The 27,398-nt window shown below is 39.1% G+C and overlaps 1 protein-coding gene across 1 annotated transcript in view; it reads left to right on the top strand.

Annotated features, from left to right (window-relative positions):
* The window catches only part of LOC306866685 (E3 ubiquitin-protein ligase TRIM16-like), a 41,085-nt gene that overhangs the window by 4,594 nt on the left and 9,093 nt on the right, over positions 1–27,398 (top strand). Inside the window, exons 2-4 of the mRNA XM_079411967.1 lie at positions 4,398–4,522; positions 13,306–13,436; positions 20,891–21,017. Coding sequence (XP_079268093.1) covers positions 4,398–4,522; positions 13,306–13,436; positions 20,891–21,017 — 383 coding nt within the window. The remainder of the gene's footprint in view (positions 1–4,397; positions 4,523–13,305; positions 13,437–20,890; positions 21,018–27,398) is intronic.

The following is a 27,398-nucleotide window of genomic DNA, read 5'->3' as shown; positions in this document are numbered from 1 at the left end:
CCAAACATGACTGCGTCTAGGTAATCATCCCATTTTTCAGGTCGTGCATCCACGAGTTTACACAAGGCTCTACAAGAGGAGTGGAAGGTTATCAGTATAACCAATTGGAAAGCCAACCAATATTACCTTGAATATTGTATTCCCACAAAGCCACCTGTTAATAAAGGTTCACCTCTGAATGGTTCCATTTAGTTTTTCCACGAGCCCGTTAGTTTGTGGATGATATGGGGCACAGAGGCTTCTTTCCACACAGAGGAAGGCACGGAGTTCTCTATTGATCTGTTTGAAAAACATGCATAAGGTTTGCAGGATTCTGATTAGCACAAAACATTTAAGGTTCAATGCATATTTTATGTACGCAATTTTTGCATACAAAATTTGGTTCATTCAGCAAGCTACAAACCTGGTTCACAAACTCAGTGCCTTGGTCAGTGAGTATCCTCTTTGGTGCCCCAAACCTGTAAAAGAAATTGATGATGCAGCGAGAGACAACTGCAGCAGATTTATTGGGAATCGCATAGGCCTCGGTCCATTTTGTGTAGTAGTCAACCATGACACAAATGTACTCGTTGCCTTTGTTGGTCCTGGTGACTTTACCCACTAGGTCCATACCTAACAGTTCCAGAGGCTTGTCCACCTTAAAGTTAAAAGAGCACAACAAATACATTTAAATTGCGTGACCATATTCTGTGACACATTCTCTTTGAATGTGTGTGAACAAGCTAACATACACATATTGGGATGTATTTGGGCTCTTGTTTGATGGACGGCCTACTAAACTGGCACTGGACACACTGCAAAACCTGATATTCAGAAATAACCACATGAGAAATGCAATCGAAAACATAATCCATTTGTATCCAATGGCAAAGTTGAAAGGAATAATTTTATATTTACCCATTTATCAATGTCCACCCCCATTCCAGGCCAGTAAAATCTGTCTGAAATGGCAAGCTTTGTCTTTTCTGTTCCGCAGTGTGCTCCATAGGGGCTGGCATGGAATTCTAAAAAGATTTGGTTGGCCTCTTTTTGCCCAACAACCACTTCTCTTCTCAATTCCACATTGTTTTTTAGGGAAATGTAGTAAAGTTTGCCATCTATTAAAACAGAATTATTGTTAGAAACATCTATAATAATAATAATTAAACTAATTAATATTAGAGTGTGTGCGGCGCATTTTACGGAGGACTGTTTCCTGAACCTGGACGAGCCTACAATGCCAGCTGTGCTCAAAGGCTGTTTCTATAAAGTGGGGCAATTCCAACTTTGCAAAGACAGTCTGGCGCTTCTGACTCACAGCCTGTAAGTACTTTTTCTTATTTAAAAAAATCTGCTACTGACTATTCAAACGTGAGTTTTCAGCTGTGTAGAGTAGCGCTTGTTGTTTGTCATTTCTCCGATCACAAATGCAGACATGGTAATGTTTACGCGGCACGATGCAACATGACGCATAAAAAGACAGTAAAAGTCATTATAATCAGTAATTATGTCCCCACTGGATGCAACAAATGCATCGTTTGTGACGGGTTTTATAGTTTTTGTCTCGTCACACCGGGGCACGGCATCACAGTATGGTGAGGGGCGTAACATTTCCATCACATGCTTGAGGTATTCGGCCAATCACAACGCACTGAATAGCTGGCCAATCAGAGCACACCTCACTTCTCAGAACAATGAGCTTTGTAAAAAGCAATGCGTTTCAGAAAGGCAGGGCATAGAGGAACAACAATAATGTACAGTATGTGGAAAATAATGTGTTTTTTGAACCTTAAACCACAAACACATTGCATTGCACCAAATACACCAAAAATAATGTTCTTTTTAGCAACGTCATATGACCCCTTTAAAAACTAAAGGGTATGGAGAAAAAACATTATTCCCAGCAGAGTGGAGAGGCAACAATTTCCCCTCCGTATTCCACGCATTCAATAATCACTCCACTCCAGCTCTGTTCTGGGTTCACTATATCTCACTCCTCGCTCAACTGATCAGAAACACCACTCCGCCTTCGCTCCACGGCTAAACTATTTCAGTATGTTTGAAATATTACAAAGTTCTGCTCTGAAATTATTTTAAACGAAAAATAAATACACAATAGTAGAAAAGTATAAATATTTCATTAAGAATATGCTGTAACTTTTCTGTTTTTAATCTGATAAACCAGAGGACAGCGTTGACATTAATTTTCTCCACCCCTGTTTCTATGTGTGCGTGATCTGTACATTATGTGCAAGCTTGTGTGTTGTGTGCATGTGCAACAATATAGCAGCACAGAGCGTTAACTACCTGTACAATAAACTGTTTAAGACGCAAATTCACCCAATCGATATTAAGTATCCACATGCTACAAACAAACATGCTTAAGATATAACCTATAACCTCCCGCACTGAGATATAGTGTCCACTGGCGTTATTTTAACCTTCACCTTCTTTCTGATTCGAGTGATCCACATGTGTCGAGCTAGCTAATGATGTTTAATGTGTGAATTCTTGATAAAATGCAGTTATTTTATGGGCTGTTGGCATTAATTGTGCTTTTGATGGAGCGGTAGTGAAGCTCACTCACATACTCTGATTTCCAGTTGTACTTTGACACTTTACTAAATAGCGATGGGAGAAATGAACCTTTTAAAAGCTTTGAAAAACTGATTCACAAAATGATTCTGTGTTAATGCAACAAAAACTCAAGCCAAAACATTACTAAAAAGAGATATTACAAACCCATTCCAAATGTTTTATTGAACGTATAATATATAAATGATACTAATGAATCATCAAATACCATTAAATATGAAGTGTCTGTATAACGTGTTATAAATTGCAGAGCCTTGTTTTAATTGTTTTATGGAGAACTTGTCTAATTAGGCCAATAAGAGACTATTGACTACTACGGCTAATCTTTGTATTTTTGTCGTTTCTAGTCAAAATATCAAAATATTCTTAAATTAAGCCGAGGCGGACAGTAGCTAAGTACATTTACTTGAGTATTGTACTTAAGTACACTTTTTGAGTATCTGTACTTTACTTGTAACTTATGACATTAACTTCACTACACTTGAAAGACAAATATTGTACTTTTCACTCCACTACATTTCTATCAAGGTCCTCGAAGTAGAAAGTTGTTAGCAGCTTTGAAAGTCAGTGGGTGATTTTTATTTTTTATTTTTTCTTCTTCTCTAAAACGTGACTTTCTTTTTTTCAGACAGTTTATCAGTAATCACTCTTGCAAGGCTACATGAAGTGATTTCCCAGCATTTTTTGAACACTGACCAGTTGCAAATGTGATATTATCAACAATTCAATAATAAGTTAATATTGTGGTATATATTAGACAATATTGTCTGATTTTGCTAAATTGTGTATGTGAAAATATTACCTATAAAGCCCCAGAAGGACTGTTGTGCATCTCCTAATAAAACAGAAAAGGTGTTGGACTTTAAGCAGCATTGCACAGACCGTTCTGTGTGGGATATCAAAGTACAGCAAGAGCGATTAGACAGCATTATTAATTTTTTGTTTTGATGTCAAATAAGTCTTGCTGTTTTGCTTTTTTTTTTTTGTTAAAGCAGTGTTGCTGTTGTAAAGTTATACTGCTACAGTTGTTGCTGTGTTTTAAAGCAGGTTTGTAATGTATTGTAAGTTGCTTCAGAGGTATTGCAAGCATTACAACAATGATAAAACAGTGCATTGACATAAAAAAAAGAGACATTTACTTCTGGTACTTAAGTACTTTTGAAAGCAAGTTATGTACTTAAGTAAAAACCGGTCTTTACAAATTTCACTTGTAACGGAGTAATATTTGACCAGAAGTATCTGTACTTTCACTGAAGTAATGGAGTTGTGTACTTTGGCCGCCTCTGAAATCATTTTATATTTAGTCTTGTTTCCAGGGGGAAAAAAAACTAAATTAACTGCATTTTGCTTAAAACAAGTAAAATAATCTGCCAGAGGGATAAGTAAAATACTTTCATTCATGTTCTATAACAGCATGGTTTTGTAGACTCGGAGTGAATGTGTTAACATGTGAAGTCTTGCAAAATTGTAACAATTTAGTATCCTTAATTCCCAAACAATGAAACATTGTAATTAAAAAGAAGGTTGATGTGACACAGTGTTAAACATGCCTCTTTCCCAACTTTTTTTTTAGTGTGTTGCAGCCATCAAAATAAAAAATTGTTCATATTTGTCAGTGAAAATCTATTCTTTGTACTTTTTTCAATTAAATAAGTTAAAGAGAACTAACACATTACAGATTGTTAATTTTATTGCACTTTACAAAATGTCCCAACTTCTCTGGAATAAGGGTTGTATATTGTTATTGTGAATTCTTTTGGAAACTATAATAGTGTAGTGAAAAGTCTTTCATGACAGCCCTAATCTGGAGTTGTTTCCTGCAGGTATTTGGTGGACAGTAGCTGGTTCAAGAAGTGGAAGAAATATGTGGGTTTTGTCACCTTGGACAATGTGATGGGCAGCAAGAACGTGTTTCCTGGACCAGTGGACAACTCTGGTCTGATCAGAGGTGAGAAATTCTATGCAAATGTCAACCTTACCATGAAAAATTTAAGTTTTTACCAAAATAATAAAACCAAGTTATGCATTTAGGTCTGTATTTTACTGCATTAATGTGCGTTAATAGAAATGTGAAGGAAATCACCACATATGAGGTGTGCACCTATAGTAAATTTACACTTTAGTCCAACTATAGTTCATGTTATCAAAATGGAGATCTTTTTTTACGTTTACCTGTTTGATTTGGATTTTGAAAACATGTCTCTGATGCACTGGAGCCACTGATCACGGTCTCCTGTCTCGGGAGAGGTGGGTCTGACTGGGTCTGACTTTTACATTGTTGCCGCAGGTTATTATTCAAGCTAGCGGTTCTAAATACAAAAAAATAAGCACTAACAGCACATTTCATCTTGAAAATAGTGAAAAGTATCAACAGCTAGCGAAACATCTACAGAAAAATATACCGGATTAACCTGGCTGCCTTCTCACTAGACACTATGCAGCACAGTTAATGATATTCTAATGATAGGATCCCTTGACGCGATTGGTTGATTTTTGCGACATAGCAAAAAAAGGGCTGTTTCAAAAAGCGTTTCTGGCACTGCCTTTGGGAAAGTACAGTTTTAAGGAGAAAATACTCAGCAATGGTTTTGATTAATGGATTGGCACATGGTTTGTCTAAAAGCATATTAAAAACTAGGGCTGGGACGATAAATCGATGCAGAATCGATTCATGGATTGTGTCTGAGATTTTCCGAATGCATTGCGATTCCTCTGGAATCAGTTCTAAGCTTAGATTTTAACAGCAGATGGCACTGCATGCTTTAGAAACAACCTTACTGCTTGTTTCCAAATCCTTACACACACTTAAACCTAAAATAATCATTCATAAAATTCGAAAAGGTTGAAGCGAATTACAAGGGTGTTCACAGTGGGCTGTGTTTACATTAATCTCGTGTCATAAAAGCATTCTGAGCTGAGGTGAAATTACAGACTCGGCCAAACGCACAAGTGCTCTTCAGCGCTCTTCCTCATGAGAATTTGAATGTGCGGATAAAAACTAGTGTAGAGCGCCATCTGCTGTTAAAATCTATGCTCAGAATTGACTCCAGAGGAATCGCATTTGGAAAATCTCGGAATCGATCCATGAATCGATTCTGCATCGATTTATCGTCCCAGCCCTATTAAAAACACCACATAGACAAATAAATAACATGAAAAAAATTTATTTTTACTACAGGGGGACTTTAATACAATTTAACTTGAAACTTTCTGTATAAAACCAAATTATATCCGTTCTAATAATGATCAACCACTCATGTCCTTTCTTTACTCTGAACAACCATAATAATGTGTTACAGACGTAACCGTTATGGACTCTTCGTATTAAATCATATTTGCCATAGCTACATCATACTTTGACATGTGGCTGATGACTGATACTGTGTAGGCTTAAAGTGCCCCTATTATGGATTGTTGAAAATTACCTTTCATGCAATGAATGAAAACATCCTGCAAAGTTTTAAATCTGAAAGTGCACCGTGTATAAAGTTATTGCCTCTCAAAAGAAAGAGTCGAGTCTGAATCATCCCAGCTGAAGATAATGAGGAAATTAGATCGCTCCCTTTACCAAGTGCATTCCAAACGACTAAATAATGGCACGCATGTGCCCTGCTCACTCCAAAGTCCCCACTCCAAGGGGATAGGGATGATCACTTCCATTTTGGAATTTGCCCCATGAACCGTACGGTTCGATACGTGTACTGTGCCACCCCTAATATCTATCTATCTATCTATCTATACTATATTGCCAAAAGTATTGGCACCCCCTTCTAATGAACATGTTTGACTACTTTAGTCATTTCTATGAGTACAAATTTTAATGTTTAAGCATATAATGATATTCTAGGGAATTGTGTGCATCTAATTTTATAGCAACAGTTTGGACAGAACCCTTTTCTATTCTAACATGACAGTGCCTCTGTGTATAAGGCATAGTTTAAAAAGACATGATTGATTCAGTCAGTGTGGAAGAACTTGACTGGTCTGCAGAAAGCCAAGTCCTGATCCCAGCTGAACACCTCTGGTGTGACTTTAAATGCAGACCTTAAGCCAAAAACTCATCACCAAACACCAATGACTTGTATAGACACTATATGGACAAAAGTGTTGGGACACCCCCTTCTTCAGAACAGAAAAAGGCACTAACAAAACTGTGGCAACAAAGATGGAAACATAATTCATGCGATCGACTCGCACTGCTTTCTTACGCAAATTGAATCCCTTCAAAAATAAGTTATGGACTTAAGAGAACTTGTTGAAAAGTATGTGGAGACAGTCGAGAGACTTGAGCATGAAAACGCTGAACTTCAGGAAAGGCATGAGCGCATGGAAAATCAGAATAGATGGCATAATCTAGTCTTTTATGGCATTCTGGAGTTTGATCGAGAAACATGGGAAAAAAGTGAAAAAAAGGTGCGGCACCATGTTACTGAACATCTTGATCTGGGCACAGCCAAGAGCAATGTTGAACTCCCAATTGACCGCGATCGCCATGTTGGAAAGAGATCACCTGGAAGAGCGAGGCTGGAGGTGGTCTGTTTCAGCAGGTGGAAAGACAAGGAAGAGATTCTACAGAAAGTATGACAGAAAGCACAGAGATGGCGTGAACGAAAACGCCATTTATGCTGCGGCGCCCGGGGAGCAGTTGGGGGTTCGGTGCCTTGCTCAAGGGCACCTCAGTCGTGGTATTGAGGGTGGAGAGAGCACTGGACATTCACATGTGATGTGTCTATTGCAAAGTCTCTGGCTGATGTGCCGCTCAGCTAGCTTTTCAATATTTTCTTGTGTGGTTTAGAGGAAAATGTAAACATGCTAAAAGTTGCTACATTTTTAAATGGCTAAATTTGTTGCTATGTGCTTCGGAAAACAAGTTGCTAAGGTAATCGAGAAGTTGCTAAATCGGACAACAAAATTGTTAAATAGACAACACTGCAGGCATTTCAGCATTTTCCATCAATAGTCACAATCCACTCCCCTTTCCCACAGCCTACAGCTAAAGTCGAGGCCATACTTGACTTTGTTGCGGCATGCTAAACAATTTTGCATGCTCAGTCATGATATGACGTCACGCTGTGCAGCGTCTTTCTTAAATTCAACACGTAACAAATTACTTCTAAAATGTGAAAGCATACAATCTACCCCATCTTCATGCAGCACTGCAGTTTTAAATGTGTTCTTTAATTCAGATAGGAGGTCATGCTGTGACTTATGGATCTGCTGTCGGTCACACGGTATCACGTCATGTGAATGTGCAGGCCAGAGTTCACCTAGTCTCAGCCTCAGACGGCACACCCACGGAACGTTGGCTAAACATATGGCACACTTATCTGGAAACACTTCAGGAATGTTGAAGTTGTCATCTGACTGCTTGAATTAAACCAGATTTCCGGGAGACGAAAGTGTTGCGTTTATTTTTGATCCGCCGCGAAACAAAGATGTTGTGGCATCAAACTCCCTCACGAAAGAAGAAAGCCATCATGTTTACAAATGTGACGACGAACGCTTGTCAGGGTCAACTAAACGCTGGATTTTCAAAAGTATATGAAATATTTAAAGTTTGCGGCATAGAATCTTTAAAATACCTTTTTAAAATATCTTTTAAATTTCCCACCTCAAACCCCAGTGGTCGATATTAAGCGTGAGGCTACGTCTGCTGACAATTGCGACTCCTGCTTCTCTCCCTCACAGCTCTCTACTTCACAAAATTCAATTTTAAGTCACAATATTCTCTTTTGATTGCAACATCGCTGCCTGTCCCACCAAGTGCTGTTGCCTCAAAGCCATATCCATTGGCTCATAGCATCTGAACACAGATCCTGGCAGGTGCGGACATAGACCCCTTATCTAAGGCCGTCACCAATGATTAATTTTGGTAACAGAGCTATCGGTTGATTGTTCTGATAATTAATTGATTAATTACAATTTATTTTATGGTAGTAAAAAATAGGCCTAATCAAACAATAGCCTTTAAAATTACATTGAATGCATATATAATGGAAATGAGGCCATAATAATTGGTTCAAATAAAGTACCAAAAGCAAGTAACAATATGGTTCTGTTGAACAAAACTTAACAATGTATCATAACCAATACAATTTTACATTACGCATTGTGTCAAATCCTACAGAGGGCACCAACGGCCCGACGATCGTTTTTACATGTCACTGTGCAATTTAATCGTCGTTTGGCTAAACCACATTCAATTCAAATTTCCACTTAATTTTTTTATATATGGCCATTTCTTTACGACAGAAATGCTACAGCAATTGTAAATCCTTGAAAAGTTGCCTTTTTTCTGAGTTCAGTCGTTTCACAGAAATAATCTGTTCAGATTTACCCATAGTCAGCATGAATTAAATGAGGGTTCATGATCAGCTCTTTCGACGCCTCGCCTTCTCAGTTTTGCTTTAGCCCATTGGAGTGGCTACTAGGAAAATATTTGGGTAAGAAATGCCTTCTAACCGATCTGTCAGCTCTGCATAACTCCCTGTTTTCAAGCATAAAACACCTCGATTCCTCTTGACGAAATCCCTCTCAATAGTAGGACATTGATCATGCAACAAATATGATGAAATCATGTACTTGGCTGGCAAAAGTTGACATCACCTCAGCTTTCAAAGCTATGCCTATCCATCCAGATTCATGGCATTTATTTGGGGTACGCTGGCACAGGAAATTCTATTTTTTGCTACGAGTATTGAACTCCCATCAGACGCCACCAAGCCCTGGTGGCCGGCACTTCAAAATTAGTTCAAACGTCCATCGGTCGGTAAGGTCCACCCATCAGACGCTGTGAGCTGCTCCCGTCAAAGCTACGTGGACCTTCCCGGTCAGTCGATTCAAGCTCGTCCACTCCGCCAACAACCAGTAGGGCTCACCCGTCTGACGCTGTGAGCTGCTCCCGTTAGAGAAGCGGTGTGAGCCTTCCTGATCGGGCTTCCCAAATCACGTTGCTCCTCGTCCATCGGATAGTGGGGCCTGGGAGCTGCTCCCGTTGGAGGCAGTATGGGCCCCTGGTCTGACGGCCCAAACACGCTGCACCTCCTCTTATCGGTCGGTAGGGCTCACCGACCTGACGCCGTGAGCTGCTCCCGTCAAAAAATGGTATGATTCCTCCCGATCAAACACCCCAAATCACGCTGTCCATCGGCCGGAAGGGCCCTTTCACCCGGCACTGTGAGCTGCTCCCGTCGGAGTTTGTATGGGCCCTCCTGGTCAAAAGACTAAGTTTCTTCCTGAAACACCAGCCCGCCAAATTTTTGGCGCTCATTTTGGGGGGTTATTCGTCGGGCGGCTGTCCTTTGCTATGTTGCTTTTTGGGGGTACTCTGGGTTCGGGCCAAAATTCCGAGCTCGGAGCCCTCCCCTCGGACAGCACGCCAAATACGCACAAACTTTATTCTATTTATTATATGTAAGTGTGAACTCGTGAACTATAACCGCATGAAATTTCAAGGGTTAAAGACTAAAGTCAACAATAGTGAGTTATTGGACACATTGTGGGGAAACTCTATTATTTGTTTGAATGAACTGGTCACAAAATGAGACTGAGTTTTGTCATTTATTGGCTGATTATACATGTTTTTTGTCTTGTGAATAAGCGTGTCAAATTGAACACAGAGGTATCTGTGTTCATGTACATGATTCTATTGTGAAATATTTTTCTTGCAACTGACTGCATATTTTTATATTCCGACAAAAAGAGTGGATTATTTGAGGATAACATTGGGTTACACTTTATTTTGATAGTCCACTTTAGACATGCTACTAACTATAAGTAACTTTGTAACAACGTCAACAACATGTCAACTAAATCTCCGACTGTTAGGGTAGGTTTAGGTTTAGTAGAATAAGTTGACATATACTTTCAAAGTTTCTTATAGTCGGTATGTTGTGGACTCATCAAAATAAAGTGTTAGAAGATATTAAGCAGACAGTCTACTAATACTCTAATGACTGCTAGTTGACATGTAGTTGCAAGGTTACTTACTGTTAGTAGAATGTCTAAAGTGGACTATCAAAATAAAGTGTTACTTAACATTGTTCTTACTTTTACTTATATCTTCCCTGAAGGATCTAGTTCATATAGAGATAGAGAAGAGGAAAATGGTATTAGTTCTTTGGAAAATAAAATTCTAGATGTGTTAGATCAAGTTGGAGAAGATGTAAAGTTAATCATTGCAGGGGACTTCCGTTCTATATGATTATTAGACAGACTTCTATCCGTATTAGACAGAACCATTGATGACAACAGCAAACGAGAGGGAGAATGTGAGCATCGTGTGCTGCTCAGGCGCTGCCATTCTCAGCGCCATCGAAATAAAAATCCTGCCTGCAACACATCGGCGAAACAGGAAAACTTAGCAGCCGATGCAGATATTTGAAAAATGCCAAATGTTTGCCAATATATCGGTCGGCCACTAGTTACTTCCACATGAAAAATAATCCAAACAATCACTTAAAATTATGATGGGGTGGCCACACACCTTTCCTCCCACATCAAACAGTTAAAAATTATAAACGTGACAGATTTGGACAAGCCCCCAATTATGTTACGGTCAGAGCCACAACACAAAAAGGCTCAGTTCATTTGGGGATTTTATTCAAAATAAAGAAAATAAATTCGGGAAGAAAAATGTTTTTTTGTTTTTTTTTGATTGATTGCTGCCTGCCCTGACTCTCACCTGTTTTGTGGATTACTCTTTTGCCTTGCCTCTGCTATTGTGTTTTACCCCTGTCTGGTTTTGACTACGCTCTTATCATTAAAGCTAAATTTGGATCTCTACTTCGTTGTCTCATTCACCATTACACCAATCATGGTAACAAGAAATCATAAGTTGTTATCAGCTGCAACAATTTTGATATATGCATCCCTAAAAAAAAAAGACCTTTGCCGTGAATACACTGAGGCCATCACACAAGAAGTTTTGTAAAACTTTCCAACACTCTACTGGTTCGGCTTCATTTGCGCACTGACATATTTTCATGAGCACCATGTCTTCTTCTATTAGATTGAATGCAGGAGAGGTACGTGTACTTTTGTGTCCATTGATTTTTCCTTTTATAAACCAGAAATGAAATACGGAAAATGCAGTTTCTTCTTTACTGGTTTTAACACTGATGAATAGAATAAGCAGACACAAACTCATTTTCATTATTCAAAAATTGTAAAAAAATTGGCCTCCATAACCGTAGCATCCCTTATATGCTAATCGACCAGTCAAGACGGACAGAAATACTAGCCTCATTATTCATTGGATATAGTTGAATTGTCACTCGTCTGTAATTAAACCATTTAATGTTACAGCTCATTAAAACACGCCGCCACATGTCTACATCACGATGTGGAAATATTCGCCCAAATGTTCACGCAAAGAAAGAGGGCGTGGTTTCAGCTGTGAAGTTTCAGCTGTGTCAGGGAGACGCTGTGTGTTTCTATGCGAAAGCAAAAGCACTTTATTTGGCCTTCCGAAAGTAGATGCAATTAGGAATCATTGGTTAAGATTGGTTTACAGAATATTTTCATTTTTCTGCTGTGGTAAGGAAAATGATCACACTAGAGCCTCTCACATGTACCCAACATATAATTTATAGCATTGTTAGATGTCTATAGGTCCATGTTATTTATAATAAATGTGCCCTTATAATTTGTTTCATTTTATAATTGTGAAATATAATTCTATAGCTACATATATTTTCGGATTTTTATCTTATTCTGTTCTGAATACCGGTAAAATTTAAAAGATATGCTGACAATTTACAGGTAACCAGTGTTAGGTAAGTTACTTCAAATACGTAATTAATTACTAATTACATCATCAATGTTGTATTTAAAATACTTTTCTAATTACTCTCTGAAAAGTAATTTAATTACTCAATACATAATTTAACTCATTACTAATTACTTAAAATCCCTATAAACCTTGACTGGATAGACAATAGAAATTAAACCCTTAATAATTTAAATGTGAGTCAAACATGGAATAGTTTAAAGGCAACATTTTAGCTTCAGAAGAAGGAGAAATTATATTTTTATAGAGTTCTGTATTTTATTTATATATATATATATATATATATATATATATATATATATATATATATATATATATACATACTGTATTATATATATTGTGGGGAGGGGCCGAGAGCCGTGGGAGCGGAACGAGCGGAAAGCAGTACCAGTCACTTTTGGCAGAGTGACCGGATTTCTCTTGGACGTCACATTTCTGTACACCCATCACGAAATTGGCACAGGATTCATCAATTTTAAATTCATATTTTAAAGTCACTTATTATGTCTCTGCATTGTTCCAGAGACCACTCTAATTGTTTTTTATCGAACATGCATGAGAATCAAAGAAAGCTTGTAAATTCTGCACTTTTTGCTATATTAATTTGTGCATTTTGAAAATGTTAAAAATGCAAAAAGTTAACAGTTTTTTATTGTCAACATTAACGAATTGTTTCAGCTCTATCACATAGGCCTAGTTCATTGTACTTTTGAAACTAGCGTGTAGTTCTCAGTGCTATTTACGCACATTGTGTGTCTGTTTTTATGCTAATCTTATGCTACTCAAGATGAACAGTATTATATCAGCATGTCAGCTTTACTAAATGATGTCAGCAAATGAGATGGACACATGTTTGCTCAAATGATTGCTCGCATGACATAGAAATTTAAAGCATTTCTCTTCTGCTGCACATAAGTGATGTATGTGTGTCCCGTTTGTAGATTGGGACACGCTGGACATTAAGGAACACCTCATTGATGAGCTGGACTATATCCTGGTACCCACAGAGGGCTGGAGGATGCTTGTGAGCTGGTACGGCCTGAAAGATGGACAGGAGCCTATTGCTCGCAAGGTATAGCTGTCCATATCCACTGTAGACATCATTACTGACTGTAATTGTTACATACTATGTCACATTGCTCTTGTCTGATGTAGACAGTGTCATTGTCAACATTGACAGACAGAAAACATCTGACAATTTATCTACATCTTAAACTTTGTGCAAACTAGAGATGCTGATTTTTGATACAAGTACTTCTGGAAATAATTACTCAAGTAATTAAAAGTAATAATCTTAACAGGCACAGAAATACTCTGTTATACGTCCAAACGTTTTTTGAAACTTTGGCCATCCTTAGCATGAGAGTTCAACTCTTTAACAGTGTAAACAACTCAGAATGCATGAAACAGCATTGTACCCCCCCTTTATATAATAATAATAATAATAATATTGACCTTAAAAAAAAAAAAAAAAAAAAATTATTCTATTCCAGGCAAATTGAAATAAATAAAGCTTTCTCCAGATTAAAAATATAATAGGAATTAATTATATAAATTAATATTAATTGATTAATATAATAAGAAATGCTGTGTTAAAGGGGTCCTATTATGCTCTTTTAGAAAGTCTTGATTTTGTTTTGGGGGTGTGCTAGAACATGCTCTCATGCTTGGTGGTTCGAAAATCACATTATTTTTCACATAATTTACATTTACAATACCTTTCTCCCCAGCCTGACACAAACGACTCGATTAGTTCCGGGTTTGATGAAGGCCCGCCTTCTGAAAAACTAAATGTTTTGTGATTGGTTAGCTGTCCCAGTGCGTTGTGATTGGTGAACAGATGGTGTTTCAGTATTGCCCCGCCCCTCACCAGAACAGCAAGTTCCTCAATATTGCCAAATCAATTCAGACCTCGTGAATATTGAACAAGAGGATTGTGCAGAACATTTGCACGCATGGATATAGCAAGACATATTAAAGTGGTTATTTTATTGTTTTTGTTGTTTTTTTGTCTAAATCATATTTTAGATGGGATGTCAACAACAGCTTAAAAATAACTGCATTGACTATGTACAGATAAGTGTAACGGTAATATGTATTATGTTTATTGTTCTTGAATTCTAACATTATAACATGAATTGCAGTGAAACTGTTATACAGTTGAATTTATTTATACCATAGTCCCACAGACTTACACTATTTTGGCATCATATATATGCAAATGAATTCTCTACCAGCAGGAGGCGCTGTTGGAGCAGCAGAGTAACGCTGTACACAAAACAGAGCTCTGCTCACAAACACTGCTTTATCAGACATTATATGCAACATGAAATGAAAATGACATCCATAATTTTCTGAAAACAGTTGGTTTCCACCAGAAATACAGTGATATGAAACCACCCACACTGGGTTTTGATTTTGAAATGTGCAGTGCTCAACCAAGCATTCACCCGTCCCGCCAATTTCTGTAGGCGGGATTTATTTTTGTGATGTCACAAATATAGGAAAACAACTTTGTAGTCCAAATGAGCCGTTTGCTGTAGTTCTTGAAAAGGGATTTTTTAAAAAACAAAATATCTCCCTTTGGAGTGGACTTTGAGATTTGTAACTTTGTAGATTGTTTTATACCCAAACATACACACTACACTCTGACTAACATTCAAAAAGTGAAAAAAACATAATAGGACCCCTTTAAAATTCCCTTGCTTGGTTGAAAAATTAGTTATTTGAAAAACAATTGAAATTTCATAGGGGGCTAATAATTTTGTCTTCAACGGTGTACAGTATATACAGTCAGGTCCATAAATATTGGGACATCGACACAATTCTAACATTTTTAGCTCTATACACCACCACAATGGATTTCAAATTAAACGAACAAGATGTGCTTTAACTGCAGATTGTCAGCTTTAATTTGAGGGTATTTACATCCAAATCAGGTGAACGGTGTAGGAATTACAACAGTTTGCATATGTGCCTCCCACTTGTTAAGGGACCAAAAGTAATGGGACAGAATAATAATCATAAATCAAACTTTCACTTTTTAATACTTGGTTGCAAATCCTTTGCAGTCAATTACAACCTGAAGTCTGGAACGCATAGACATCACCAGACGCTGGGTTTCATCCCTGGTGATGCTCTGCCAGGCCTCTACTGCAACCGTCTTCAGTTCCTGCTTGTTCTTGGGGCATTTTCCCTTCAGTTTTGTCTTCAGCAAGTGAAATGCATGCTCAATCGGATTCAGGTCAGGTGATTGACTTGGCCATTGCATAACTGTCCACTTCTTTCCCTTCAAAAACTCTTTGGTTGCTTTTGCAGTATGCTTTGGGTCATTGTCCATCTGCACTGTGAAGCGCCATCCAGTGAGTTCTGAAGCATTTGGCTGAATATGAGCAGATAATATTGCCCGAAACACTTCAGAATTCATCCTGCTGCTTTTGTCAGCAGTCACATCATCAATAAATACAAGAGAACCAGTTCCACTGGCAGCCATACATGCCCACGCCATGACACTACCACCACCATGCTTCACTGATGAGGTGGTATGCTTAGGATCATGAGCAGTTCCTTTCCTTCTCCATACTCTTCTCTTCCCATCACTCTGGTACAAGTTGATCTTGGTCTCATCTGTCCATAGGATGTTGTTCCAGAACTGTGAAGGCTTTTTTAGATGTCGTTTGGCAAACTCTAATCTGGCCTTCCTGTTTTTGAGGCTCACCAATGGTTTACATCTTGTGGTGAACCCTCTGTATTCACTCTGGTGAAGTCTTCTCTTGATTGTTGACTTTGACACACATACACCTACCTCCTGGAGAGTGTTCTTGATCTGGTCAACTGTTGTAAAGGGTGTTTTCTTCACCAGGGAAAGAATTCTTCGGTCATCTACCACAGTTGTTTTCCGTGGTCTTCCGGGTCTTTTGGTGTTGCTGAGCTCACTGGTGCGTTCCTTCTTTTTAAGAATGCTCCAAACAGTTGTTTTGGCCACACCTAATGTTTTTGCTATCTCTCTGATGGGTTTGTCTTGTTTTTTCAGCCTAATGATGGCTTGCTTCACTGATAGTGACAGCTCTTTGGATCTCATCTTGAAAGTTGACAGCAACAGATTCCAAATGCAAATAGCACACTTGAAATGAACTCTGGACCTTTTATCTGCTCATTGTAATTGGGATAATGAGGGAAGAACACACACCTGGCCATGGAACAGCTGAGAAGCCAATTGTCCCATTACTTTTGGTCCCTTAACAAGTGGGAGGCACATATGCAAACTGTTGTAATTCCTACACCGTTCACCTGATTTGGTGTAAATACCCTCAAATTAAAGCTGACAGTCTGCAGTTAAAGCACATCTTGTTAGTTTCATTTGAAATCCATTGTGGTGGTGTATAGATCCAAAAATGTTAGAATTGTGTCGATGTCCCAATATTTATGGACCTGACTGTATATATATATACATTAGGGATGTGCATCTCATGACTCAGGCCGATGCATAGCCAACGATACGGTACATTAAAGATAGATATGAAGCAGGTACCGATGTGATACGATTCACCCCTTTTTACGATGCAGTGCGATCCGATTCAACATAATGCGATTAGATGCAATATGATGCAATGGAGAAAATATGATAATTTTTAATGCCTTAAGGCCTGTTTCATAAATCAAGTTAACCAAATAAGCCTGGCTTATTTCATTTAGTCTGACTCCTTGTTAAATGATTTGTTTCCATAAAGAAAATTTAACCTAGATCAAGCTTAGTCACTGTGGCAACTTATGCTGGGAAACTAACCTGGTCTAAAGCAGGCCAACTGTCAGGCTAAGCTGAGCTCCTCTAACACTGACCAATAGGAACACAATGATATTACCACTGACTCTCTCACATACTATTATTTGACTTTTATTTTATTTTTATTACAGTTTTTTTGCCATGCAGTCTTTCTCTCTGGTTTTATGATACCTGTACCTTTTATAGTTTGCAGAACAGATAGCAGTAGATAGTAGATAAAATTGCTCTTTAAAGCATTAAAATAGCTAAATTAAAAGGTTAAAATCACTGAATTAAAAATGAAAATAAATAATAAAGAAAATGACTATATTTTAACTGCTATAAGAAACACACTTTAACTCATTTGAATTTAGTAATTAGTACTGTACTAGCTTATATTTGATATACCTATTGTAATAGTGTCACGAATCCGGTTCGTGGTCTTTTGTCCAACTGCCACAAGAGGTCGCCTCTCCATCATATTGGCTCTCACACCACACAGACTGTCATATATTACCCTGGACTGCATTTCCCAGCATCAATTGCACACAAGTACACACAGCTGTCTCAATCACACGCTCACACCTGCGAACCATCTCACAATCACACACCCTTTATAAACCATGGACTTCTTTTCACAGATCGCTGTGTATTGTTCTGCGTATAGCACTCCCCAAGTGTTAGCTGCCTTACCGAGCCCTCTGTGTTTATGTGTAGCTCCGAGTCTGGTTCTGCGTTTAGCACTCCCCAAGTGTTAGCTGCCTTACCGAGCCCTCTGTGTTTATGTGTAGCTCCGAGTCTGGTTCTGCGTTTAGCACTCCCCAAGTGTTAGCTGCCTTACCGAGCCTTCTGTGTTTATGTGTAACTCTGAGTCTGGTTCTGCGTATAGCACTCCCCAAGTGTTAGCTGCCTTACCGAGCCCTCTGTGTTTATGTGTAGCTCCGAGTCTGGTTCTGCGTTTAGCACTCCCCAAGTGTTAGCTGCCTTACCGAGCCCTCTGTGTTTATGTGTAGCTCCGAGTCTGGTTCTGCGTTTAGCACTCCCCAAGTGTTAGCTGCCTTACCGAGCCTTCTGTGTTTATGTGTAGCTCCGAGTCTGGTTCTGCGTTTAACACTCCCCAAGTGTTAGCTGCCTTACCGAGCCCTCTGTGTTTATGTGTAGCTCCGAGTCTGGTTCTGCGTTTAGCACTCTCCAAGTGTTAGCTGCCTTACCGAGCCCTCTGTGTTTATGTGTAGCTCCGAGTCTGGTTCTGCGTTTAGCACTCTCCAAGTGTTAGCTGCCTTACCGAGCCTTCTGTGTTTGTGTAGCTCCGAGTCTGGTTCTGCGTTTAGCACTCTCCAAGTGTTAGCTGCCTTACCGAGCCTTCTGTGTTTATGTGTAGCTCTGAGTCTGGTTCTGCGTTTAGCACTCCCCAAGTGTTAGCTGCCTTACCGAGCCTTCTGTGTTTATGTGTAGCTCTGAGTCTGGTTCTGCGTTTAGCACTCCCCAAGTGTTAGCTGCCTTACCGAGCCCTCTGTGTTTATGTGTAGCTCCGAGTCTGGTTCTGCGTTTAGCACTCCCCAAGTGTTAGCTGCCTTACCGAGCCCTCTGTGTTTATGTGTAGCTCCGAGTCTGGTTCTGCGTTTAGCACTCCCCAAGTGTTAGAATGGGTCGGTAAGGCAGCTGTGTTGTCTAAGTCTAAGTTTAGTTTATTTTGTTTATATACCGTTTGTGCTGGTTTGTGCCGTAAAAAAAATTGTTTGTGCTGCTTCGGTTTTTTAGATATTAAAATAATATTTAAAGGTCATTCTGAGGTCACTCAGCCCCCCCACATGGGCCAAATTCACCCCAAATAGCCTCGTTTGTTTGTGCTTCGTTTGTGCTGGTTTGTGCCGCTGAAAGTTTCGTTTCGCACGAACGAATGAGACTATTTTTGCGACGTTTTGCTTTGGGTGGGGGGCCAACTTCACAGAGGTTTTGCTCAGTATTTAGTAGAAGCACCCTTTTGATCTAATACAGCCATGAGTCTTTTAGGGAAAGATGCAACAAGTTTTTCACACCTGGATTTGGGGATCCTCTGCCATTTCTCCTTGCAGATCCTCTCCAGTTCTGTCAGGTTGGATGGTAAACGTTGGTGGACAGCCATTTTTAGGTCTCTCCGGAGATGCTCCATTGGGTTTAAGTCAGGGCTCTGGCTGGGCCATTCAAGAACAGTCACGGAGTTGTTGTGAAGCCACTCCTTCGTTATTTTAGCTGTGTGCTTAGGGTCATTGTCTTGTTGGAAGGTAAACCTTCGGCCCAGTCTGAGGTCCTGAGCACTCTGGAGAAGGTTTTCGTCCAGGATATCCCTGTACTTGGCCGCATTCATCTGTCCTTCGATTGCAACCAGTCGTCCTGTCCCTGCAGCTGAAAAACACCCCCACAGCATGATGCTGCCACCACCATGCTTCACTGTTGGGACTGTATTGGACAGGTGATGAGCAGTGCCTGGTTTTCTCCACACATACCGCTTAGAATTAAGGCCAAAAAGTTCTATCTTGGTCTCATCAGAACAGAGAATCTTATTTCTCACCATCTTGTGGTCCTTCAGGTGTTTTTTTGTGTCTTGCACTGAGGAGAGGCTTCCGTCGGGCCACTCTGCCATAAAGCCCCGACTGGTGGAGGGCTGCAGTGATGGTTGACTTTCTACAACTTTCTCCCATCTCCCGACTGCATCTCTGGAGGTCAGCCACAGTGATCTTTGGGTTCTTCTTTACCTCTCTCACCAAGGCTCTTCTCCCCCGATAGCTCAGTTTGGCCGGACGGCCAGCTCTAAGAAGGGTTCTGGTCGTCCCAAACGTCTTCCATTTAAGGATTATGGATGCCACTGTGCTCTTAGGAACCTTAAGTGCAGCAGCAGAAATGTTTTTGTAACCTTGGCCAGATCTGTGCCTTGCCACAATTCTGTCTCTGAGCTCTTCAGGCAGTTCCTTTGACCTCCTGTCAAAGGAACTGACTGAATGTCTTTAATGACCTCCTGACATTAAAGACATTAAATTCCTTTAATGTCTTTAAAGCATTAATAGATTTTTTCTTTTGTTTAGTAGCCTACATTTAGAAATTAAAAAATCTAGAAAAGATGATGCTGTATTGGCTGTGACTAAGCGCAGCGGGTTAAGATACCATCTCTTTCTGTATTTTTATTTTTGTGTAAAGAAAACACTGTACTTTATTATTAGTATTATTATTATTAACGGTAATAATACAGAGGAACGGAATCGTTAAAATATCGATTCTGCTCGGAGTGAACCGATTTACTTTTTTTTTTTTCGTTTTCAAGCCCTGGTCAGCAGTTTTCTCTCTAGTCAACAGTCTAGTCAATGCTTAGTGCTGGTGAACTAAGGAAACAGTTCAGACTTGGACATGTCCTGCTGAAAACCAATGAGGTGCTGATAATATGAACAATGGTGAACCAAGGTTTTAAATGAGTAAATTTCTTCATGGTAAAAAGGTGAGTTGATTAGGACAGTGGACAGTGTGCACTATGATTGAGATACGGCATGTTGCCAATAATTTATGGCTCATAAAACGCCACAGCTTCATTGTCATCAGTGGATCAGTTGCATTTGTTCCAAGATGAGAATGTCAGAAAAGAAGCAGTGCCATCAAAAGTGATCTGCTGATTCATGACTTGTTTTGTTTGACTTTAATCCACATTTCATGATTTAGTTGTGATTAGCTGTAGAGTGTCAAATGTGGTTTTTTTTACTATTGTTTCACTGTTGTTCTTGTTTGTTTGTCCTCAGGTGGTAGAAGGGGGCATATTTGTGAAACACTGTAAGGTGGAAGTATACCTCACTGAATTCAGCCTATGTGAGTACAGCAACATGGACAACATTGTCACTAGGATGTTCAGCAGAGCAGACACCATAGGTACGTTCAGAATTTTCCCCCCTTTATTTAAGGGTTATTGATAGTTGGTAGTTGAGCAGAAATGTCCTGTCCTGCAGGGTGGCAGGCTGTACTTGACGTAAACTACTAAAAAGACATTTTAATTCATGTGTGATTATTATATAAGTTTATATAAATTATACAAAATGGCTCGTTTGGATATTGTGGGACATCACACGGCAAATTTATTTAAATAGGGTGACCATACATCCTCTTTTTGTGAAGGATGACCACTGGTAGGAAGTAGGGCTGTCACAATATTAGATTTTTCACACCAAGGTTATTGTGTCCAAAACAATTCACGATATAGACATATCGCGATATCTATAAAAACCTTAGGGAATCAGCCAAATAAATTTTTACTTTATTTATTTTTTCTTTTTACCCAATGAACATAAGGATACTGATAAACACAGGGCACATGCATTTTCACTTCTTCAGGTCACAGCTGACCTGAGACTCTGGCTTTCTCTGTCTTCTTTGAAGCTCTCTATGAAATAACAAGAGAGAAAATACTGTCAAGTTCAACAGTATAATGAATAAATATTAACATCAAAACTGATACTTTAACCTGTTAACTTGCGTTACATATAGTTGCGCCGGCACCAATGAAGTCATGCAGTTAACGCACTTCTAATTCAGTATTGATGTGTGCAGATGAGGCATTAAGTGCATGGCACTGCGACCAACTTTACATTTTACAGAGTTTAATATGGTCACTCAGTTTTTCTAGATCAGTTTTAATCGTGTAATAGATTTGAACAAAAATTAATTGCTACACAAAGGCAGTATTGGCCATTACTTGATTGCAAATACAAATACAAAAATTAGATGAGTAAAGAATACGTGGTACTTATTAAAAGAATCACCTTTTTATTTAAATATATGAAAACAGGGAACCGCTGTTAACTGGTTAAATGCTGAAGAAAGCTTAATCACTAACTTGGGTCATGTGAGGTATCTCAGCCTATAGAGATACAGCAGTGGCTTCAGCGACCAGCGTTCAGAGTTTTTGAGTTAGTTTACGTCCAAACAAATAAATAAAAAAAAGTTTACATTGCATAGTTTAATTGTTAATGTGGATTAGAGTGTTCGTCTTGTGATGCCTTGCAATTGGAAACATTTAATATGTATTTTTTAATATATAATAATGTTTAATAATAACTAGGGGTGACCCCGAATAGTCGACGATTCGATAGGAGGAGCCTGATTCGACTGCCAATCTCACAGTCGTGGGGTGTTATGATCATGCCATTTTGGCTATATGGGGGTGCTCAAATGTCTGATTTCACATAGAACTACCGGTTTTCTCTCAATAAGTTCATATACAGCCTAGTAAGATAATGCTGTGAATAAGAATCTGAAAAGAAAGAAGCTTTAAACAAATATTTTATAGCGCATGAATAAATCCAACCACCCCTATCCGTGACTGACAGAGGATCTTGGCGGCAGGGATTTAAATCTTTAACAAGACTCAAATTGACACAGGCAGAGTAAAAGACTGGATTTTTTCGATCAGGTAGGGTACAATTGCTTTCAAAACATTTCAGCTGGTTTATATATATATTGTGTATATATTATTTATCTCATATAAGATGCATTTTAGTCTAGTAGCCAGCCCATAGAGCCCCATTATGAACCCGGACATTTTGAGTACACCAAAGTTTTATTGCAGAAATATGAAGTATGGGTCCCCAGCATACAGAAACTGCCAGATGCTAATTTGCATATGTTGAGCAATTTGGATAATTAGCATAATTAGCATTATTAGCTTAATCGTCCATTTTGGCCACATATTTTGCACTGTATGGCCAATTTCTACAATATGTCAGTGGTTTTAGAGGATGCTGATTTCATTTCTGGCACTTTCAGACTTCAAAATGGTAATTCTATAACAAATTTGGATAAATTTAGACACATTTTTTATTAATTTCGGACAAAATTTTAGGTTATTTTCATGGTAAACACAATATTCTCACATTTCAGAATCACAAGAACTCTTGCTCTTTGATGTGAATGTTGATAACCTCAATTTGTTTACATTTCTTGAGGTCCGGTCATGTTTTTATGCAAATAAGCTGTAGCAGTGAGCTGTTGTAGTTATAGTCTAGATTTAAAGTCAAAATTCACATTGCAAATATTTTTATATTCTTATATCGCCTTAATATTTGTACAAAAGTCAGTCAAGGGATTTAATGTTGACATTTTAATGTTGGCATTACTTATGTTTTCACATTAAGATAAAAGGTGGACAGAGTTATAATGACAGTATTGTTCAGTACATTGTGAATTTCTATTCAGATCCATTTTGTGGGTGAATCTGGTGTTCTAAAATTAGTTACCATAATTTAAAATTGTTGTATTCTTCTTTTTAAAAAATTCAGACTTCTTGCGATTTCCAGTCTGCAATCCCCAGCCACCAGATGTTGTCATTGTGGATGCATCCCAGCTCATTTATCACGTGGTTTGGCCATCGTCTGGGACAGTGGCAGATCTTGCAGCCAGCATGGGACGTCGGCTTAATTGTTACGACACCCAAACTTTTGTCATCTTTGACAGATATTTGCAGGTGTCTGCCAAGGACCATGAGAGACATAGAAGAGCAGGAGAGAGCTCCACAGAGTACAAGCTCTCATTGACTACACCTCTACCTAGTCGAGACAAAGTCTTGAAAAACAAGCACAACAAAGGCTGAGCGAACTCCTGTGTACTTTCAATGTAGGAAGTAAGATCATGATGGTCAGTAAAGCTGACAGCATTGACACTCATGATGAGGCCGATATATCACTTATATCTTACATGTTAGATGCTATCAGACATGGGGCTTCAACTGTTCACATTCTCAGTGATGACACAGATGTCTTTGTGCTTATGGTTTATTGGTGTTGGAAGGCTGGTATCACAACTAACCTACAGATGGAAAAATGGAATGGCACTGTTCTCAGCATAAATGCAACTGCAGAGAATCTGGGTGACCAATGTGGTTCCATTCTGGCCATGCATGCTCTTTCGGGATGTGATACCACCTCATATCCTGTCGGGAAGGGGAAGGTGTCTGCACTCAAGGCCATGAGAGTCGTACCTGGTAAGCTTCTCCACTGTATTGGAGAGGCAGAAGCCACAGATTTACAGATCACAAAAGCAACAAGGGCTTTCTTTCTGGCTCTGTACAATCAGAGGAACTCTGTAACCTTGGATGGGGCCCGGTATGAAATTTACCAAAAGCGCAAAAGGCCCCCAGCACTGAAGGCACTACCTCCTACAGAGCGCAATATGCGCCTTCATAGAAGACGTGCCCACCTACAGGTGCTGCTATGGAAAGCAGCTGACCAGCCTGATCCACCGGCTGTGGATATCACCTTGTTTGGATGGGACAAGAAGATGGGTCTAAAGGAAGGAGAGGAACTGATTATGCCCACCCAGGATTCAAGTCCAGTTGCTCCTCCTGCTTTGTTAGATGTTGTCAGCTGTGGTTGCAAAGCCGGGTTGAAACCTTGCACATCAGCAAAGTGCAGCTGCAGGTCTGGCCTGTACCAGTTATTGTTCCTGCAAAGGCAATGATGGTATATGCTGCAACATACTTACACAACACCAAGAACACAAAGAGAGGGATGAAGGGTCTGGAGAAGATGATGACAGAACAGAAGAGGATAGTGAAGATGATGAGGCTGCGTTTTGTTACATTTACATTTATTCATTTAGCTGACGCTTTTATCCAAAGCGACTTACAATTGCTATATATGTCAGAGGTCGCACGCCTCTGGAGCAACTAGGGGTTAAGTGTCTTGCTCAGGGACACATTGGTGTCTCACAGTGGATTCGAACCTGGGTCTCTCACACCAAAGGCATGTGTCTTATCCACTGCACCATCACCACCCCTTCGTTGTTAATTAATTGTGAGGCATAGCAGTTTGCCTGAAGGTGGTAGCCAGTGTGTGCTTTGTGTGGTGCGGAGGTGAGGCCCTCTTGGTTAGTCTTGCGGGCTGACCCGGGTTGCCCAGACTCAGTTTTAACTCTTGCGTTTGGCGGAGTTTTAACTGGGTCCTCGTTGGATCTTGCGACTTGCGGACCAACCTGGACAGCCCTTCTGCCATTCTGGCATGGCCCTAGCGACTTGCGGGGCCTGTCTTGTATGGCATTGAATATTTACATGTTTGGCGTGGTGCGAAGGTGAAGCCCTCTTGGTTAACCTTGCGTCTGGCGGGCTGACCCGGGTTGCCCAGATTCAGTTTTAACTCTTGCGCCTGGCGAAGTTTTAATTGGGTCCCCGTTGGATCTTGCGACTTGCGGACCAACCTGGGCAGCCCTTCTGCCATTCGGCCGTTGCCCTAGCGACTTAATTCATTACATTTATATAGTGGTGGTTTATATGGTGATGGGCTTAGGTGATGTCATCTCATTGGGTGTCTTAAAGAGCTACCCCATTAATATGTATCGTACAGTTGCAGGATCCAAGTTATGTCAAATACCCGCATTGCTTTTTCATCCAGAAATGCATAACATTCAGCCTAACAAATATTCATTGTTTATCCAAAAAGCAATTTTGAATCTTCAAAAGTGTCAGGAGGGGATTCAGCCTCTCTACACCCTGAAAACAATGCATCAACATTCACAAGAGCACTCATGATTCTGAAATATTTTGTTTACCATAAAAATAACCTAAAATTATGACTGAAAGTAATCAAAATTTGCCTAAATCAAAATATGTACTAAAATTAGCTCTTTGAAATCTGAAAATTCCAGAAATGAAATCAGCATCCTCTAAAACCTCTAAAACCACTCACATATTGTAGAAATTGGCCATTCAGTGCAAAATATGTGGTCAAAATGGACGATTAAGCTAATGATGCTAATTATGCAAATTGCTCAACATATGCAAATTAGCATCCAGTAGTTTCTGTATGCTGGGGACCCATACTTCACATTTCTGCAATAAAACTTTGGTGTACTCAACATTTCCGGGTTCACCTACTTGGCTACTAGACTATTTGGTTGAGTTGCGCTGCTGTAAAGCGCTGTAGTACTACGGTGATTATCTCGTCATGTGCATTTGGGGCATTTTGTGCAGATAGCCTATAAGTCGTAATTTAACGAAGTGTTTTCTATATAAGATAAATGATGAGTTAAATCCCATTGATTAAAAACCTGCTATCATGTGCTTCATTCTACTGGTCATCTTCAGGGCGCGCAGCTCAAAACAGAAATGCAAAACATTAATAACTACTGTTATATACATAACTTTATAATGAGATCACTATTGTAAAAAATTTTGTGAATTCTTAGGAATTCTGCGAGGCGTCCATTACACATTTTCTCTGTGTGTTAACGTCAGTGATGACTGTCGAATGTCTGACTTGATTCGATATGATTCGACTATCAGTCGACTATCGGCAAGATTCGAAAATTCCTATTCGACTATGAAAATCCTTAGTTGGGGACACCCCTAATAATAACTGACCACTGCTGCAAGAGGAGCCTGTGCATGACTGCAGCATGGTCATGTTAGTGGACAATACCAGTAAACATCTCGCAATGCTGAAAAATGCGTCTTGTCATTTATTTTTGAATTCTGTAATTTTACGTTATTTTACGTTAAAGTCTGAATGATGAAAAAATATTTTTAAATTATATTTATTTAGTATATATGCATATCCATATTGCTTGTCTGCTGGGCATTTCAGCCTACTTTTAAAAGCATCTTACACTGAAAAAAAAAATTATTCATTGAATTTACTAAATTGTTTAAGGTAAGTGGTTGCAATCAGTTAATTTTAGCTACATTTAAATAGTTGACTAACTTTCAATTAAATTTATTTAAATGTAGCAAAAATAAATAGTTTGCAACCACTTAACTTAAACACTGAAAAATATGATACTTTATTTTTTTATTTAAATGCATCACATTTTAAACCCCCCTGGAGCCAAGCCTGCTCTTCTCACCTTTATTCATAGGGTGGGGGAGGTGGAAGGTGGTTTGGCCAGTTTACAAAGTGACACAAACGACCCCCTCTCATTAACAATTGTGAGGTTAGTTCTTGCAATTTCAAGGGTTGTGAAAGTCGTAGGGGGTTGGGGGGCCCAAACTAGGGATGCACCTAAATGAAAATTCTTGGCCGAACAAAACGAAACACTGGGCTGAGGGCCGAAGGCCGAACACTGTTTTTTTGTGTGTTTTTCCCCATGTATTTTGCCATTTTTTATTTTTCCACCATTGCATAAATTAAATACCCTTTCCTTTTTATTGTTTTGTCCTGCTTTTCAAAGAAAAAATCAATTACACAACAACAATTTGAAAATATTTACTTAACACTGAACATTTTTTTAACATTCTAGCAGACATTATACCAACAAAGCACAATTAAA

This window comes from Barbus barbus (assembly GCF_936440315.1).
Source record: "Barbus barbus genome assembly, chromosome: 4".
NCBI lineage: Eukaryota > Metazoa > Chordata > Actinopteri > Cypriniformes > Cyprinidae > Barbus > Barbus barbus.
The sequence above is the reverse complement of the archived record's forward strand: the minus strand, read 5'-3'. Positions and strand labels throughout refer to the sequence as shown.